Source organism: Struthio camelus, chromosome 6, assembly GCF_040807025.1.
Source record: "Struthio camelus isolate bStrCam1 chromosome 6, bStrCam1.hap1, whole genome shotgun sequence".
Lineage (NCBI taxonomy): Eukaryota > Metazoa > Chordata > Aves > Struthioniformes > Struthionidae > Struthio > Struthio camelus.
In genome coordinates, this window is record NC_090947.1 from 32,825,626 (window position 1) to 32,844,582 (window position 18,957).

Sequence of the window (18,957 nt, forward strand, 5' to 3'; positions counted from 1 at the left end):
GCATTAGCACCCACAACAAGGTGGGACTCAGCACTGCCACCCAACCCCATTTACTGAGGTTTCCTCTCCCACATCCCAGGCAGGTGAGTGGTGCTGATGGCTGGGCCACTCCTAGACCTTCTCTTCAGGAACAGAAGGGAGGAAAAGTTGTAACAAGGGCAAAGATCTAGCTGTTCAAAGACTTCAGTTTGGAAAAAAAACAAAAACAAAAAAAACAATAAAATCCCACCCAGCTATTCACCCAGGCATCCCAGGATGTTCAATTATGCTAAGAGTTTGGATGCTTCTAATTATAATATCGGGAACCAGGAAGGGAATAAAAAGTCTCTTCTGTTTCAGATTGACTCTTTAACCAAACAGTGGCACTCCAATGGAATAGGGAGCAGTATTTGCTGTGTGGTGAATATATTGGTTATAATGTATTATTTGACCCCTCCTGGCCATGTTGAACAGCAATATTGGAATTTGGGAACATAAATGAACACTTTACTTCCAAACAGCTATCTCTTCTTAGTACACTGACTTCTTGGAGATAGTGCCCGAGATTAATGGTTCCATACTGTCCTACTTTTCAAACTCTTTCCTCTTTGATTGGTCACTTTAGATTGCTCCTCCATGGGCCCATACATATCAGAAAACAGGAGCAATAATTCAGGGCAATTAGCAATCCCTATGTTGAAGGGGAAACTTTGGTAAGAACAAAACAGATACAGATCACACTCTCACAACAGTCATTTTCTATCCACTTACGCAGCCTGCTGTACGTCAAAGAATCTCAAATCATAAACCAAGATCGCTCCTGTTTTCTACTAAAAGGCAGAAGCATTGCAGAAACATAACAAACCCTCAAGTGATGTCTTACTCACTAGCATTCAGGACATATGGCAGAAGGATTAACACTTTCCTAACCAAATTATACAGCAGCTTTCCCAAGAATAGCTTTCACAGTACAGAGACAGATTTTGCAGTCGAGGATCAGTACACCCATCGCCCTTAATTTGGTTGCAGTTTACTGAAGAGAAAACTGTACGGCAGACCACTAAAATCTTCCCTTGCCTTCCTCAGCTATTCCCTCTATTCTCTCAAGTACCCTTGAATCACAGGCTGGCGAACCCCAGCTTAATCTCTCTCCTGGTGGGATCAAGCCAAAGGGCAGCTCCTCCACCCCTCCCTGAAGGGCAGCGCTGCAAAGTCAGCAGCAAGCACGAGCTGGAGGTCCACTGCAGGATGGGAACTCATGACCTTCTGGCCCAAGGCTACGAGTTTGACCAACTGAGCCATACTCAAATGGACTCTCAGTTAATTTTTCACAGACTTCACTGAATCAGCAAGCCCCAGCTACAGGTAAAAATACCTAAAGCAGTTTCCCAGGTGTATCTTTAGCCTAGCTCATACAGAGACCCAAGCGCAGATCGGGAAATTTTCTTAACTTCCTGAATGTTGTTATCCTCAAGCCACTGACAGACCACTGATGCCTTTCATGGGCTGCATTATGATTCAAAAGCCCCATTTACTTAGAGATCAGAGGAATCAGAAAAGCTGCATATACATGTAGTAGAACAAAAAAATCCCACGTCCCAGCAGCAACACCTTGAATCAACTCTGTTGGAAAATAGGAGGAGGCACAAATATCCTCATGGTAATTTTTCACTGACAGATGAAGCACAGCACATGTTTTTTTCCAGCATAAGCTTGTGGAAGACCAAACACCCACACTGTGGGTAGTTCACTCCGGTTGCAACACTGGTGCTACTGCTGTGCATAGGAGTGTCTAGTGACAGAGAGTAAAACGGGAAGAGGTCTGTAAAACCACAGCAAATCAAATGCGCTCTATGCACAACATAGCAGCTACCTGCTGACAGGAATACAGCTCAGACTTTTCCTTCTATTAAAAAAAAAAAAAATCAAATTTATTCATTCTTAGCTTGGACTTTGCTTTCTCTGTTGCGATAATGACTTACTCTTCTCTGCTTTTCCTGGGCATGCATCTCACGTGCAAATCCTGAAGAACGTTTCCATACCATGAGCATGAAGAACATGGCCAGGGGGAATACAGGCCATGAAATGTCATGTTTTCAACCTTACACTTAATTTTTGTAAAAATCTGTCAGTCACGCATGAGGAATGTGAGCTCTGAGGGGCATTAAAAATAAAGTCAGAGATAATCTCGAAAGGTTGCTAGAAACGGCAGTTCTAGAGAATTTTCAGAAAAAAAAAAATACAAGGGCACTGAGTCAAGGTGAGTTGAGAAGTATGTAACCAGGAAAACCTGCCAATAAAAGGCACTCCTTCAGAACACAATGTTTTGTCTGACTGCTTTATCACGAAATCAATTTACAACTGCTTCTTATTACTCTGAACTGAAAATGACAGGAGCGCAAGAGCTCTAAATCAGAGAAAGGAGGGTAGGTGGAGCATGGCAATCCTCAGTCACTAAAGGTTTAAATGTTTTCTACCTTTGCATTTTAGAGATATCTAGCCTGTTCAGTTCTTTCTTCCCTGTGAGCGATTTTTTGCTGTTGTTTTGTTTTTTGGGGGTTTGTTTTTTTAAAAAATACAGTTTCTGCTATGTGCAACCAATGTAATTTTGTCAGTTGTGCAACGCTCTAGGGCAGTCTCATCTACACAATGATCTTTTTCATGGCCAAAGCTAACCAGAAGGAGATGCCGAAAATTGCTAGTTTAGTACAAGGCTTCTTCCTTTTGCAGAGGAGACTAAGTATCTTCGACTTCAAATGAAAGATGTTGGTAAAAAAAGCCATCACAGAAATATACAGGAATTCATGTGCCGTTTTCTGGGGTTCAGTTCAAACTCACAACATACACAAGGTGGAAGAAAAGACCCAGGTTGGAAGCCAGTCTACAGAGGTGTCTGCTACTTCAAATGCAGTTTTGATGTTCCTTTATTTTACTCTAGCCGAATAGTTTAATTTGAATTTTACATACGAATGCTTTCACAACAGGAAAATGCAAGTCACCCTTCCCCTTGCCTCTTCCCCTCTGCCCCATTTCTTTCTCCTCAGCAGGATGCCCCCTTTGTCCATTTTCTGCTGTTATCCACCAGTCCGCCAGAATGGCCCAACTTCATCATTCTCTTTTCACGCACAGTTCGACCTGTGCGCTGGTTTTGTGCTCACCAGCATATTTTTTATCCTTACCTGTACAGGTGTAGGGACTACAGTGCCCTTAATGTGCTCTACAAAATTATCAAATATGTACTTTATGCCTCAACCCATCCCAAAAACAACAATGAAGCCCTGGGAATGGATAAATAAAGATGGCCTACAACCCCAGATAGCTCCTAATCCACTTAAACAGCTGTTTCAGTCTCAAAATTTTTCTCTTCCTGCTTCAGCAAGCGTAAATGCTGCCCCTTCATACTTGGGGACCTTTCATGTCAAACTGTTCTACCGTCAAGGCTGGTCAACACGTTTACTTGTTAAATCTCACATTTCTTCAGTAAGTCCGTATTGCTTTCCCAGCAGTAACGCTGCAAGGTTCACTCACCTCCTTGTGGGAATCCTTATGTGCTTCCAGTGTTTTCATGATGGTCAACTCAGCATAGTTCTTGAACCTGGCTGGCTGATTCCGTAAGATCTCCCTCAGGACTCTTAGTGCCAGGGCTCTTATCGAATGCTGCGTCAAGAGAAAGCCACATTAAAAATAATTTCTCAAAATTCTAGTTTAAAGTAAATTCTGATGGCTCCCTACCCCACCAGAAGCCTTACATTGCTCCACCAACTCCAGCAGAGCAAACAGTGTAATCAATATACTTGAAAACTGAGTTGATCTCATTGCCTTCTACTGCACAAAAATTCACACAAAATGACTGTTCTCACCAATACAGGAAAGAATCAGAATGATTCCTATTTTTTTAATTCCAGACTTTTTGGTAATGAAGTACAAGTTTGTACCCAAAGTAGCACGCCTGTATTACACGAATCTACAAAGAAACTCAGATTATACTTGTTTGGCTCTTCCTCTTTCGCTTAGCTTTGCCTACATCAAACCAGGCTCCATCCATGCACCAAAGCTGTTTCTCATATACTGATGCGGTAAACCAACTCTGTTCCTGTAAGTCTTATGGAAATTACTTTCAAGAACAGTCAGTCATTGTAGTCACTCTGGCCTGTGTGTTAATCCTGCTAATGATCTTTTGATATAAAGGAGGTATTTATAAAACTTGTTTCATCTTTATAACTGTCATATTAAGGTTTTGAATTGAGGCCATTCCAAATACACTCTATTAAATATTCCCAAAGGAATACTTAGTTTATCCTATACTGAGCCTTTCATTTCTGCTTAGATAAAGCCACCATATCTTCCTGTACATCTGTGATGACACTGTAATGATACATGTTACGTGCTTACACTACAAACAGTCACTGGGCAAACATCAGCCACCTACACTACTTCAGAATTAAATGTACACTTTAAAAAGTGCCATATGCTTTACAAAGAGAACAAGCAGCACACAACTGACTTTGGATCAGGTTAAATGGAAAGCAGCACTGTGAGTGCATTTAAGCCTAAATATTGCAACATTCAGATAGACTAAGGCTCTGATTTGAAGGAGCGGTCAGGTTGCTGAGCTTTAGTGAATCGCATTGTGCTGCAAGCTGAAGAAATAGCCCAGCGGAGCAAAGCAGAAGTTTAGCCTATAAATTTGCACTTTGGTCAACTACTGTCAAATAGAAAGCTTTGACAGCAGTGCAGCAGTTTACGTGTACATCTGCAGCTTTTTTAATACTTTAGAACAAGATCCCCTGTAAAAGCAGTTTGCCCTTGTTAAAGCTTTTGCAAGGAGACAGAGATCAACCCATGATACATAATAGCTGGGATCTTTAACTCACGCACAGTGTAAAAATGAAAATATTCATCTCCCATCTCTGAGGCAATTCATTTGTTCTAGGGTGCCTTTCTTCTCCTCTGCTTCTTTTGGGGGGTGGGGGGGGGAGAAGGGGAGGTGGGAATATAGTTAAGAGGTTGTACTTTCATCTAATTTGTAGGAGAACAATTTTTGGAATCTTGATAATTTTAAAGTTAAAAACACTTCCTTTCTCATTCTAGTTCAATTTCGTAACTACTTATTACTAAACACCCAGGAGAGCGGGGAAAAAAAAACTGGTACACTTCAGAGTAGCTTGAAATTCATCATTTAACACACTGACAATGAAAGCAGAGTCAATAACCTTCACAGGAAAACTCGAGCAGTTCAATAGCACTGATGAAATACTGAAGTGGTAACAAGCAGTACAACTGCAGCAAATTTCATTTAAATTAACGTGGAGAAACTATCACCCTAGATGAAGCAATGTACAGGAGAATTGAGACAAAAATCTGCATCTCACATCTTTGTCTCCAAGTGTTTCCAGCAACAAGAGCAGAATAGTTTTGAAATGCTCCTCCCAGACTCCAAGATTATCTTCCCGCGTGATCTTCAGCAGTTCCAGGAGGGCTCCTTTCCGCTCCTCCACTCGCTCATTGTGGTTAGAGAGCTCTTTCAGAAGATCAGCCACCAAATCAGAATGGTCAATGGGTACTTCTAGGACAAATGACAACAAGTCATTTGGGGAAACGGGGAGGGGAGGGGGAAGGGAAGTCAAAGACATTAAGATTACTAACCCTGTACAGAACAAAGTGCATGTAACAGCAGGCCCCCAAAAAGGCACCAAATCCCAGGTGGCCTCAATCAAGCAGGAAAGAGGATCCGATTAGCCCACAATTTCACCCGAGCTCATCTCACAGCTCATGAATCTGTACCTGGCTTCTAACGAACCAGGAAGAGGAGATGACTGAATTTCATCCAATCCCAATAATTAATTCTACAAGATGAGAATTGCCACAGTTTATCCTAGACTTACACACCCAAAGTATGACCCTTAGATCACAGTACGGTGACTCACCAATATACTGCAAAGGAATAAAGCTAAGGTGCAGCATTATTTACGTATAGTGAAATACACTTAAGTTATGGACCTAGTGAGTGGCTTCAGTCCTAAAGAGTAGAAAGTTCACAAAACAGGGTCCCCAGAAATGCATTTAGTTTAGACTCTTAAGGGACTAGTTTGATGCAAACACTAGACAAAAACGCCCAAATTGCAGTATATTTTCTCAATAACCCCAGAGCAGGTTCAGCTGTCACAGGAAAACAGAGTATTCGTGCCAAGCCTTGTCTCAGGTGCAAACTAAAACACAACGTACCCTCACACTGTATCTGACTGTATCTGAGAGCACTACACATACGTAACTACACCAAGAACAGAACAAGCTGCTTGCAGTTTTACAAGATACAGATACAAACCATCCCGAAGCTGATCCATGTCATCATCAAACACTGCCTCCTTCAGGGCAGTCTTGTCATAAGTGTTAATCGTGTCGGAATAAGGGTAGGGGTTGTACTCTCGAGCACGGGGTCCTGAAAAGGCGCGGGGAGGCTGGGTGTTAAGAAGGGAGGTTTTGTTATCTAGAGCCATCCTGCCCCCTTCCACAATGTCACTGCCGCCGCGGACATCACTGGCAGGCACCGCGAGGCCACCATCTCGAGACACCTGGGGAACCAAATAGATAGAAAAGGCATGAGGCTATTCAAACTTAGTGGAAGCTGCAGCCCTTTGGAGTCCACTCACCAATACGAAGATGCATAATCAATTTTGCATAGAATCTTTTACACATACCTAACTACTTCACTAAAACTCAGACTACCACTTCTTTCCCTTACCTGTGTAAACACCACTGTTTCAATTAAAAAAAAAAAAAAAAAAAACCACAACTCACAAGCACAGAGACAACACAAAAAGTTATGCTAACGTTTCTAAATCAAAGTGAATATATCTAACACTGCACAGGCTGGCAAAAAATCGCGAGTTCTGGGACAGGACCAGTTTTTTAAGAAGGAAATTACTGGAGCAGTACGTGAAAGAGGGTTTATTTTAAAGGGAAATGAAATCAAAGCAATAGCCTTCTCACAAAACATCACAACTGCACCGATAAAGGAGGTTGGATGGTTCTTACCAAGCTAATGCCAAACAAAAAATAGGAGGGTCCGAGAGAAAAGTCTTCTCAGATCACTATAAGAATTTTTAGTTTTGAAGGACAATTTAATCTACACTTGCATTTGTCAAGGTAGGAAGCAACAAATATTCTTTACATTCTTGTAAATTCTGATGTCCGCATAATTCATTAAAACAAATACCATCTCACATGGCAGATAACTGTCACCATTCACAACAGCATAAGGTACCGTAAGAGTCAGACGCTCAAAGTGGTTATACATCCTTCCTATACATGAACCACTAAGCACGTGAGGGAAACTACAAGTGCATTTTAAGAACTAACTTCTCCTGTTACAGACCTGCCTACACACATTCCATGAAAAAGCCATCACCAAGTAACGCTGAGGCCGAGAAACACTAACATTGATTTCTTCTTACAGGAGACTCTCACTGAAATGCAGCCAACCACATTTCACAGGAGATGAAACAGAGTTTGAAGTGAGCAAGAGACTACAGACCTGGGACCCAATAATTTAGGGATAAGAAGTTAGTAACCAATGAGCAAAACTCATTTGCAAGGGGAAAAAAAAAAAAAAAAAAGAGTAACTGGACTTTGGACACCAATTAACAACCCAAAGCCAGGTCTGAAAGCAGTGCTTTAAAATTTCACCAGTTCTCAGACATTAATCAAATACTTACAATGTCACAGTCTTTCTTTCCATCACGTTTGATTGGCTCATTCAGGTCCTCTTGACTACGGAAACTAAATTTTTCAATTGCTTCTGTGACTCCACGAAGAGAGCTGTAGATTTCATCAGAATTTAGGTTCTCCGTGTCATAATCCAGCATACTAAAGATCAAACGTATATGAAATGTTACAGATGAAACTGGAATCAACTAACTTTTAACAGAAACAATGCCAAGTTGAAAAGAGATGATTTGGCATACCATTTCTAACAGTGACTTGTAACAAAAACATATGGATGGAATCCAAGCAGACTTCAGGTCTGAGTCTCCCCCTCAAACTGGGGTAAATCTAGGAGAAGCTCCACTAAAATCAATGGAGTTATACAGCTATGAATAACGGGAAATCGGGCCCAGTGTTTGTTACATTCCACAGTAGCAAGCGTCCTATCTTCTATAAATCAGAAACCTATCCCTAGCATGGTAACAGTGTTACTGAAAAGGAAAAAAATATATATATAAATATATATATATATATACACACATACATATATATATATTTACACACACATATATAAATGAATGAGAATCAAAGGATTGTGACAGTTGGTAGAAATGAAATAATTTAGTTTTAAGTTTCATATGTCAAATATATTCTGTCAATGGATTTAAATGTGCAGAATTTGAATGGAAAGAAACATGTACCTTGACATAAAACTTGGTCTAATTTATTCCAGTTTTCAGTCACAGAATAGCAAAAACAGAACCACTTCCATGATGCCTTGGCAGCAGAAGCATTTCAGTATTGCACCTAAGTTTGGGAACTCGCACTCAAATTTGATGCTTTCCTGCAGCCAGCCAGTTAGAAATTCCTCAACAGTGTAAAGGCACACAAGTTTTGGGCCTTCTTAGTGAGTTATTCAAAATTAAGTTCCATGAAAAAAGAAGTGTCTGACATGTAGGGACAGATGATATAAAATACGTGGCTAGGACGAGAAGCTCCTACCTGCTTAGAGAAAACAAAATTAAAAGGCTTTGTTGGCAGGACTCTGCTCTATGAGAAGCTCCTACCTGCTTAGAGAAAATAAAATTAAAAGGCTTTGTTGGCAGGACTCTGCTCTATCCAGGGAGAAGAAAAGTTTTCAAGTCTAAGTCAGTTTTCCAAGAGAGATTTTTATGAAGAGATCAGTAACTGAGAACAATTTCTCTAAGAAAGTCTAGGATCTTGGCAGAGCCAGAAGCAAACAAACCAAAATAATTTAAGACATTTACATCAAGTTGTTTGTCAATAAATGGCAAGAAGTAGCTCCCTACAGGGGTGAATTACTATTTCTTAATAGTTTGGGAAGGATGACAGGATGGGCTTGGAGGAAGATGGCTGAACAAAGAGCTGCGTTTCTTTTCCACAAAAGAAAGATTCCCCGAGAGGTGGGGTGGGGGGAGAAGTCAAGAACTGAAAATCTCTTTTGAATCCTGGGTATACAGCTACTATCTTCAATAGAACTAAAAGTAGGATATTAATTATCTAAAACTATGACTTATTCTGAAAGTGACTCAAGAACTTCAGACAAAGGATAAGATTGGTGCTGCCCGATTCCTTTGGGATTAACACACACTGAAAATAGGCATAATCCTTAGTTCCCAAGCAACACGCTTGCTCTACAGTCACACAAGCATCAGCACAATGTATTCTGGCAAAGAAACCAAGTAACTCCTCCAGAACTTTAACCAGTGTCTGTCAGGCAGGGCCTGGCTGGGAAGAAAAAGAAACCACTTAAACGACAGACCAAGACCAGGAAACAAGAGTTGTTTATAAATCTACATAAGTCAGAGCATTTATGGCCTTTCAGACAACTGAATGACACTAATGCACTGCAATTGCTTTCCACACAAAGAAAAGTGAAGGCAGTTTTTTTTTTTTTTTTAAATAAGTATCAGGCATGAATGGGACAATCTTTGTTTCATACTGCCTTGTTAGTATTAATATTGAGCTCAAACTTAAATATTTAATTAAAAGATTTCAACAGGTTCCTCATCCAAAATTTAAGCAAAGAAACTGTTATTCTAGAAGGTATATGTGTGATTTTAACTGTATATCCATACCAGGAGATGAAATGACTTACCAAAGGTCACATAACAAAATCCATAGCAGAACTGATAAAGAGTTTCAGGAATACTGACAGTCAGTCTTCTGCTATAATTGCTGGTTTCCTCAGGGACAAATTTTGCCCTTATACTGCTCCCAAAACATAGATGAAAGTACAGACTCTGCAATGCTAAAGGACTAAGGCAACTTCTGAACAAAGTATCACTGATCTGAAGGGGCCAATGATCGGATACTTTTTTCAAAGTTTAATAAAATCTAAAGATTCCAGTGATTCCGTAAGTCACAAGTAAGCCTGTATAAGAGATCCCATCACGGCTATGTTTTATACAAAATAAAATTCTACATGTAAACATACACTTTTAATACACTTCTACTGCCAGTATGCGTGCTGGAATACTTCATAGACAACATGATGGTGGGGGAGGAAGAGAAAAAAAAAAAATACAATGGAACTACATCCACCTTCCAGGGGGGAAAAGTCACAAAAAAAATTATGACCCATGCAGAAAACTAGGAGAGTCACAGGATGAATAAGAAGTGAGTAGAGATGAGCAGCTTTTAGGGATGTCACAACATTATTTTCCATCTTATGCTGCATTAAAACAATACAGCCCTCTACAAGTTTATCAAGATATAATTTTGCAATTTGCTGGTCTGACACAAAATACATTTCATTTCCTTAAACCGTTACTCAGTTTCCAACCCAAACTGTGTGCAAGCAAAAATTTAGCATCCCTCACGCAGTACACAGTGACCTGCTTCCTTGCGCTTTCAGGCTTGGGGCTGGGACGTGTGTCAAGTTATTCCAAACCTCAAAGTGGATTAATGAAAGCATAAAAAATAATTATTCTTGATTAGCTTAACCCCAAAACCAACATGGATCTTTTTCATAGCTTTCTCAGTGTCCTAGAACAGTCAGAATATGGATGTAATGTTTAAAATCTGCAGAGATACAGACTGTGGGATTCTATTTTCTGTCTCAGGAGACGTTACAGGGTCTCAGATTTTAAGCCCTCAAAGAACCACTTGTTTTGTTTCAACAGTTTCCAGTTAGGAACTTCTTGCTTCAAGGAAATACGATATAGTCCCTCCTCAGACAATAGTCACATTCAAGTTAGAAGAAAGCACATCCATAGAAAGCCTGTTGGCAGGGTATAAACTTAAAAATCCAAGGAAGCTAACTTAAGAGTTGGGTCTGAAATGAAATTTGGATTCAAAAGTTTTTGATTAAAACCATTAGACAGATTTAGTCTATTATAATGATTAAAGCCCCACACAGGAACAAAACGTGAGGTCACAGGGGCAGGAAGAGATTTCAAAATTAGTAGTAAATAAATGATAGAAGCCTTTTATGGCAAGGACACAATATTACCATTTTAATTTCCATACTACAATATTCCATGATGTTCCACAATCACACTATGGAAGCAGCAGGTGAAATCACGTATGCAAGCATCAACCTCGGCGTTCCAGCTACTGAATATACGAAATTACTAGGAGATCAGTGCCTGTTTGAATCTACTCACGTGTATTTAAGTTGAAAGACCTGGCCCACACCCTCATAACACAACCAGCGCCTGCAGAAAGTGCTCAACTGTGTTCTGCATTGGAATCCAACTGTTTAACTTGCACCCGTTCACAAAACACAGCAGGGAGAAATAATGTGGAAAAATTTGAGTTTTTCCACCTCCATGCACATCTTCCCCACAGAGGGAACAAATGGCTGACTGCCATCTATCCTCTCTGAAAGCTAACATCATCCCATCGCCTCTTTCAACCAAAGACTCTGGAAATCTTATGTCCCTCTTTGAACAAATTTCTTTGTGTGAAAGGTAAATAATACTGTGACACCTCAGTCAAGTTGGTTTAACAGGTAGCTTGTTACCTGGGAGAGTAAGAGCGTCTGAAAGTCTTGTGGGAAGGAGCAGTGGGGATGGAGTTAGGCTGAGAAAGGGGAGGGGGGTGCTTCGACAGCCCGTCTGCACTCCAACCCCAGAACCGACTGCAGTGATCAGAGGAGAAACGAAAGAGAGAAAACAGAAAGGAGAGGGAGAAAAAAAAGAAACTATAATCTGAGTGGCTTAGTGCTGTCATGCTGCCTTGGAGAAAGAGAGAGAGAGAGAAATTTAATAGAAACAAAATTAAACAAGAATACTCCATTGAGCCCCACAAGTCATTGCTTTGGTCTTTTTTTTTTTTTTTTAATTAATTTTCACTTATTTCTAATGTAATGATACCATTCACACAGAAAAAAAATAGTCCCTGCTTGTCCTAACTAATAAATTGCATATATGCATATAGCCTCTACAAACAACTCTTAAAATATTCTAGGTGAACAACCTCTGACCATGTGTCTGGATTCACACTCTAAGTCGGTATTTGCAAGCAACAGAACTTCCCTGGAAGAAAGGGGTTGGAGCTGAATTTTAATCAGATATCCAAGGGGAGCTTGTGAAGTTTGGCACCAGGTGCCTCGAGTAAGAAGCTGCAATCCCTCCACAATCAACAAGCACTGAGCCATCGCAGAGCTTAAGAGACACTGCTATTTCACCAAATTCAAACTGACCCCAAACGTGCAGTAAACGAAAGTCAGTCCAGAGCGTAAACGTATCACGTGAATCAGGGGCTCGGCCAAAGTCCCAGCAAACAAATCCGAAAAGACTAAATGAAATCCAGCTCCCTGAGAAGCCTCAGAGTCAGTTCAGACTTCTCTTCAAACTTGTATGAGGCCCTTTCTGGTCACTGTTTGATACAGTTCAAGGCATCCAATGCTGTGCAAATTTGTCCAAAATACAGGTCTTTGTTTTTGTCCTGCTGCCTTTATGTTACATGAATTTCCCAAACCATCTTCTAAATGAGAATCCAGATGCTTGAGCCGGTGGAGTATTCAGGATGCTACTTTGTTTCTATTGAGTTTAAGCACGCTACCTGGGAAAGTTATATTCGTGTATGCCTAAGTGAAAGAAGCTGCAAGACCAGAAATGGTAAACAAGTCAAGAATTGCTCTAGTGCGAATAGCTGCAATGGCAGTTGAAAACTCATCTGAAGAGTGGTGTTAAGAAATTCACTTGTTAGCCAGCAAACAAAGCACAAAGCTATTACACACAACTATTACAGATACGTACCAGACAAGACTGCTCATTAGAAATCGCACACCTCAGATCTCACCTACCTGCAAATGGGCCAAACAATGCAGGCTTGTCCTTATTGCATAAGGTGGGTGGCTTATTTTAATACTTTTTCCTTGCTCAACTTAATACCGAAACTATCAAAAATTACTTTTAATGGCATTTTCTATTTTCAGTGAAAAGCAAGCACCCAAACTTACATAGCCAAATAAAATTATTAGCTTTTTACTTTGATGCATTTCTTCTAAAGATCTTTGAACAGATTAAATCTGTTCTTTTAATAAAGTAACTATATCAACATGAGCTAAATTCTGCCACCATTTACATTGCTGTGCTACTATTTAGTGTGACATACTTCCCAGAGCAGTGGATTAGGTTTAGCAGAAATGAGATTCTAGCTGATGCTAGTCTTTCTCACCCAAGTCTCAGTTTTCACAGCTTTGACACAATATTGATTTTAAGTTGCTTAAAGATCCAGCAGTGAAACGCACTAAAAAAGACTTGGATATTAAAGACGTGTTCCTGGCCTACCAGTAAAGGCAGAAACGGTAGAGCAAACCTACTCATTTGGTATCATTCCTTCCAATATCCCAAGTAATTCCAGATAAATTCACAACCTACGTGCCACTTCTTGGTTTACAGAAGATCATTTCACAACCGAAATGGTATTCTTACACTGGAAGAATTCACAACTTAGTGTTTCCTTTTTTAATATACTACATCACTTACTAAATCTCAAATTTCCTCTGCCCAACACAAACTCAAGCCATTCATCTGATCATTGCCCAGGAAATATTCTTTCTCCTCTGTCACAAGTGTATTTTTCCTACTGTTTTCAACCCTCCAAAGTGCCCTCCCTTGCTTTTCTTCTCCAGAAAAGATCTTTCTTCCATAATTCCTCTGCCCCAAAACCAAGACTATCAAGACAACAAAAGCAGCTACAAATGCAGGGAAGCAACTGACAAACAGTGGATACTTTCTAGTGAGATGAAGCAGGATTGGATTCAATAAATGAAAGGAGGAGGAGGAACAACTTTGGCCAAGGCCCTGTAAGCAAGTTTCCCTTCTGAAGACACTAACATCAGGGAATACTTGAGCACATGCTATCACCTCGCTCAGCAAGGGAGTTGTTGGCAAAGTCTATCAACCAGACCATAAAAAACAAACAAACAAACAAAAAAAAAACAACAAAAAAAACACCCCAATCCAAATAGCTGAAATACACACACAAAAATCAGGAAATCAATTGTGATGGCAATAACATGGGAGAAGCAATATCACCTAAGGGTGATAGCTTACATAGCTACTATAGAAAGTCAGTATCAGTGAAGGCTTGCTGCTTAATGCTAGCTAAGGATATGGCCTCCACCTCTCAGTACCAGGGGAGAGCAGCTGAGCAGCATTTCTGTATTCCTACTGGACCCCAACTCTCTTTTCTTCATGGACAGCTAGAATTCCTAGTAGAGACATGCATGTTTCTATATATGACTCCTCCAATTTGTGTATCAAGAGTAAGCCCAAAGAGAAGCATCATCTCCAAAACGAAGGCTGGCATTAAGAACTGGAGATAGTCCTTCAACTGACTGCACTCAAGCTATAGGCACACGCAACATGAGCGAGGCCTGTGTGTGGATCACACCAGGAAGTGGTAGTGAGCTGCATGCACAGCCTTGGTACAACCCTTCGGGAAAGAACCCCTTACAATTTAAAGCCAAGTCTAGTGTCAAAGCCGGGCTATATAGAGAAATAGGGGGAATCTTTACCCTTTGACATCACTACCAGGACTCAGCCTTGCTTATTTTCAAGTTTGAGATTTTTAAAAGTCATATTTTACATGACAGATGAATCATAAATGACAAGAGTTTAGCACGGAAACATCGACACAGAAGCATCTATACCAACACCACTTACGGTACTGTAGTATGCCTTACTTCCCATAACCTGTTAGCACATCTTCCAAAGCCTTTTTTCCTTAAAGGGAGCAAATTTACTCTTCAAAAACAGAGCTAAACTCTCCCTTGTTCTGTAAGTCAGGGCCATGCTCAAACAGTGCTACGCAAGCTACCTTCAAGAGGGACACAATCCAGCAGAGCATCAGAAACTACCACCGCCGGTTTGTGGCACTTGCCATTATTTCTGCAAGTGGTACTATTACTGCTTAGTTAAAAAATAAAAATAAAAAATAAAAATAAAAAAATCACCACAACCCCAAAAAACTACCACATCCCTTCCCCAGTGTTTTTAATGGCTTTTGCAGCAGTTTTCACCTTTACCTGTCATTATGGAGTAGTTTTTAGATATCACTCTTGAATAACTAAATCCAGTAAGGAAACAAGACGCACTACTTGAATAGAAACCTAAATTTTTGGATCAGCATCTCCAGGAACTCCACAGGAAGCTGAAAGAATGACGGTCTTCAAAAGAAAATGCCTGGACCACTACACCAGTGACAATTTTGGTCTTGCCATCTTTTAATGGCAGAACACTCTAGAATCCCGTGTCCTTGCTAACTATTCCTTGGGAACATATTATGTGGAAAACATCTCCAGAAAACAGCAACAATGAAATACTGAACCAAAGTATTGAAGCTGAAGGCTTTTAATCAATATTTTGATATATACATCCTGAAATCAAGAGGTGAGAAGAATGCAAAGATAAACTAAAGAGGAGTGAGGAAGTGGCAAGGAAGAGTTGTCTCACAAGGGCAAAACCCCAAAAAAGCATGGCAAAAGCTCATGGATTTAAAACACAGGTGGCACACGCAAGCACGGCCAGTATAGCCACAACATAACCACAAGGAGACAGATCTCAACTTATAACTTCCCATGACAGAAATCAGCAGGGCCAACCATGCTACAACTAGGAGAAAAGGAAGCAGCGTTACTGGAACCATTCCCCCGAAACTCTACCACTTATTTTCTTAATGAAACTTTTGTGGGGAAACCTTACAGTAGGCACCTCCACCTTAGCTTTCAACTTCTCACGCTAGTTTTCAATTACAATAGATCTAGGGGCACAAAGGTATATTTAGATAACCAGAATTTTCTCGGGAAGCCCCACGTGTTCCTGATATACTGCTGGAACCAGTATAACTTCTCACTGAAGACTAAAAATTTCTGTTTTTCCTCACACATGGAAAGTCATGTGTCTAAGCATCCCTCCAGACAAGCTTTAGCAAATTACAACAGGACTGATCAACAGATTTCAGTTTAAGTCGCTGTGTTGGACTATGAACTGCAGTTCTTGCCCAGCATGTTTCCCTCTGCCTGATTTAAGAAATGCTCACTGTTGAAATAGGGTCACTACCTCTGCTTCCTCTGCATCCTCACAAAGCAGAAAAGGGCAATAGGGGAGACTTATCATTTTCTCTCAGCTACTTAAGCATAGCACTAAAGTCAGGTGAATTACTGGTCACAAGGGCACACCTAAAAAAAAAAAAAGGCACATCCCAAAATCCTTATTTGAATGCCTTCATCTTCTTTGGGATGATTGCAACCTAAAGACCAGCTGGTTTCTAATGCCATTTAATATTACCTCTACTAAACCCAGAAGTGTGATTCTCGTGGAAAAAAAATGAATATTATGAGAAAAAAATTAAGATTACACAGATAACTCAAGGACTGAAACACTGAAGTCAAACTCTAATCATGTATTATCATGTTCAAGCTCTGTTCATTAGGAGAAATCACTAAAATCTTTTGGCCTTTATCTGATCTGAAAATGAGTCATTCTGGAAATTCATGTTCATGTTGAAATCCTTTAAGATTTTGTTAGTGCTTTAGTTAACCCGCCACATTACCTTGGAGACAGTCCACCATGGGAACAGTTGGTTGGTGAAGTTAAGGGGCTAGTTCTGCTGCTGGAGTGCCGGGAAGGAGTCCGACCAAGGGTATTGCTGGGGGAACCCTGGCAAAGGAGCAAGATGACAGGGATTAGCAGTGTGTTGCAGTACACAAAAACAGGAGGACAACAAAAACAACAACAGGTCCAAATGCTGCCTTTATTTGCCCTGGGCAAGCTTAGTCAAGTTTTGATGCTGGCTCTTGGTCTAAAAATCTGCAGTTTGAACTGGCAGAGTCGAGCGCAGAAGCAAACCAAAGCAAATATGTGCCTTTTTCACTAAGAAACTGTATGGTATATCTAACCTAAGGAAGGTTGCCTTCCAGAGCCCACACAGAGCTCAGGAACAAAGCTCACATGCCTGCTGCAGCTATACTTCAAACTGCAGATGCAGGACGTATAAATGTACTTAGAGGAGTGCTTTGAAAACCATGCTTCATGTAGACAGCAACATGCTCTTGAAGGGACTGCTCTGAGAATCAAGAAAGTGCAGAAACCTGAAACTTTCTACAGAAACCTGAAATTTTAACCATGCTGAGCGGATGGCCTGCAGTAATGCCAGGGAAATGGTTTATCAATTCACCAAGTTACCCAGCTCCTCAAACACTATTCTCCATGCTCCAGAGCATGTAGACTATTACCTTGGTGATTTAGCAATTTAATTACACAGCAATTTTCCACATTGTCTAAAGCATTCTGATTGTGCTTGCTAGGAGCATAAGTTTGCAATATAATTTATCATTTTCCACTGGCCTGCATAATCATTTATACCACAGCAAAATGATCAGAAAAATATTCTCATTTCTGACCCACTTCACACAAGGGGAAGTTGAACAAGGTGGAAGGGACTAGCAAATCCAGACCTTTCTCCTAGAAGCCTAATGCTGCAGTTCTAGCTTACACAAAACTTGTCTCTGTGAACCCTCCCATCTGAGCGCATGCAAATTCCAGAAAATTTCACAGGATTTTCACACAAACAAGGCAAAAAAATGCTCTAATCCTTGCTGCTGTAAGGAAAAAGGCAGTTTAGAAACACACTTGTATTCTCCTCTACTAACACCTTCCTTCAGGGAAACAAAAATAGGCCAGAGCTTTAACAAAAACATAAGATAATAGTTACAGACTGAGGAGACCTACTAGGTCAAATTAAACAACCTGCAAACTTCTTAACAGACTGATTGAACTGATTTCAACATTAGTGTCACACCCAGAAAGTCTGTGGGATCAGGGCCTTTGTTTTAACAAAAGGTCATTACTGGCATGATTTTCAAAAGCACAGTGACTTGAAAGCACAAATCCCACCAATTTTCATGTGCTTCTCAGTGTTTTTTTTTTTTTTTTTTTTTAACTGCATTGGTTGTGATGGTATTAAAAACTTAAAAATAACTGAGCTTTTTGTTTTAACAGTCCCTATCAAAGCAACATCAATCAGAAGGCTCTGCTGCAATATTGCTTTAAGTAAGATGACAATCATGCTACTGAGCATCTGCAACAGCTCATCAACAAGCAGCTGTCTTTGGGGCTCTGCTGTCCGCAAGGACAAGGGCCTCTCACCACACTGGTGTTACTGGAGTTCTTGAGGTGGTTGTGCAGGAGCTTGGTAGCACCGTCCTGGAATGTTTTTGGCAAGGCACCGAGTAACATGGTAAACTCAGGCGTGTTCAATTCAAAGAGAGAAATCAGGACTATTTGTGCTGCCTGAAAAGAAAAAGAAAAGACGGTCAGCTTCTTATTCTCTGAGTACGCGTTCTCTTTGGAATGATCCTTATGGTAAATGATACAAGTGTTTCATTTAAAAAGATTCTCACAGTAGACAAGCACATTTTGGATGTGTCACAGGGAGATATTAGCTACCATAGTTAACTTTTCAGTTCTTACAGCTTACAATACATTTTTGCATTTATGTGAATTTCTCAGGGATGTACAGCTGCTCACAGCTAGTCCTCCTGTCCTGCACACTCATTTCCATTCCACAAGTTACTGCAAAAATTAATAGAAATCAAAAAGAAAGCCAGAGGCTCAGATCAGGTAAGTATGAAGAATCCGGGAGTGTAATTTGCTATTCCCACACCTTTTCTTTAAGTACGAAAGGGAATAGTTTTTGTTTCTACCCAACCTCTCCTCTTCCTGAGGGTCCAAATTGGTTTCAGAGAGAGAATCCCTGCTTCTGCTATCCCACCTTTCCTTGCAAACATCACCATGG

General features: G+C 40.4%; 1 protein-coding gene across 1 annotated transcript in view; it reads right to left on the bottom strand.

Moving 5' to 3' along the window:
• CLASP1 (cytoplasmic linker associated protein 1) overlaps positions 1-18,957 on the bottom strand; it is a 191,659-nt gene that overhangs the window by 14,885 nt on the left and 157,817 nt on the right. Inside the window, exons 34-40 of the mRNA XM_068949030.1 lie at positions 18,309-18,452; positions 16,714-16,820; positions 11,672-11,788; positions 7,695-7,845; positions 6,305-6,551; positions 5,352-5,545; positions 3,508-3,636 (exon numbers count right to left, since the gene is read on the bottom strand). Coding sequence (XP_068805131.1) covers positions 3,508-3,636; positions 5,352-5,545; positions 6,305-6,551; positions 7,695-7,845; positions 11,672-11,788; positions 16,714-16,820; positions 18,309-18,452 — 1,089 coding nt within the window. The remainder of the gene's footprint in view (positions 1-3,507; positions 3,637-5,351; positions 5,546-6,304; positions 6,552-7,694; positions 7,846-11,671; positions 11,789-16,713; positions 16,821-18,308; positions 18,453-18,957) is intronic.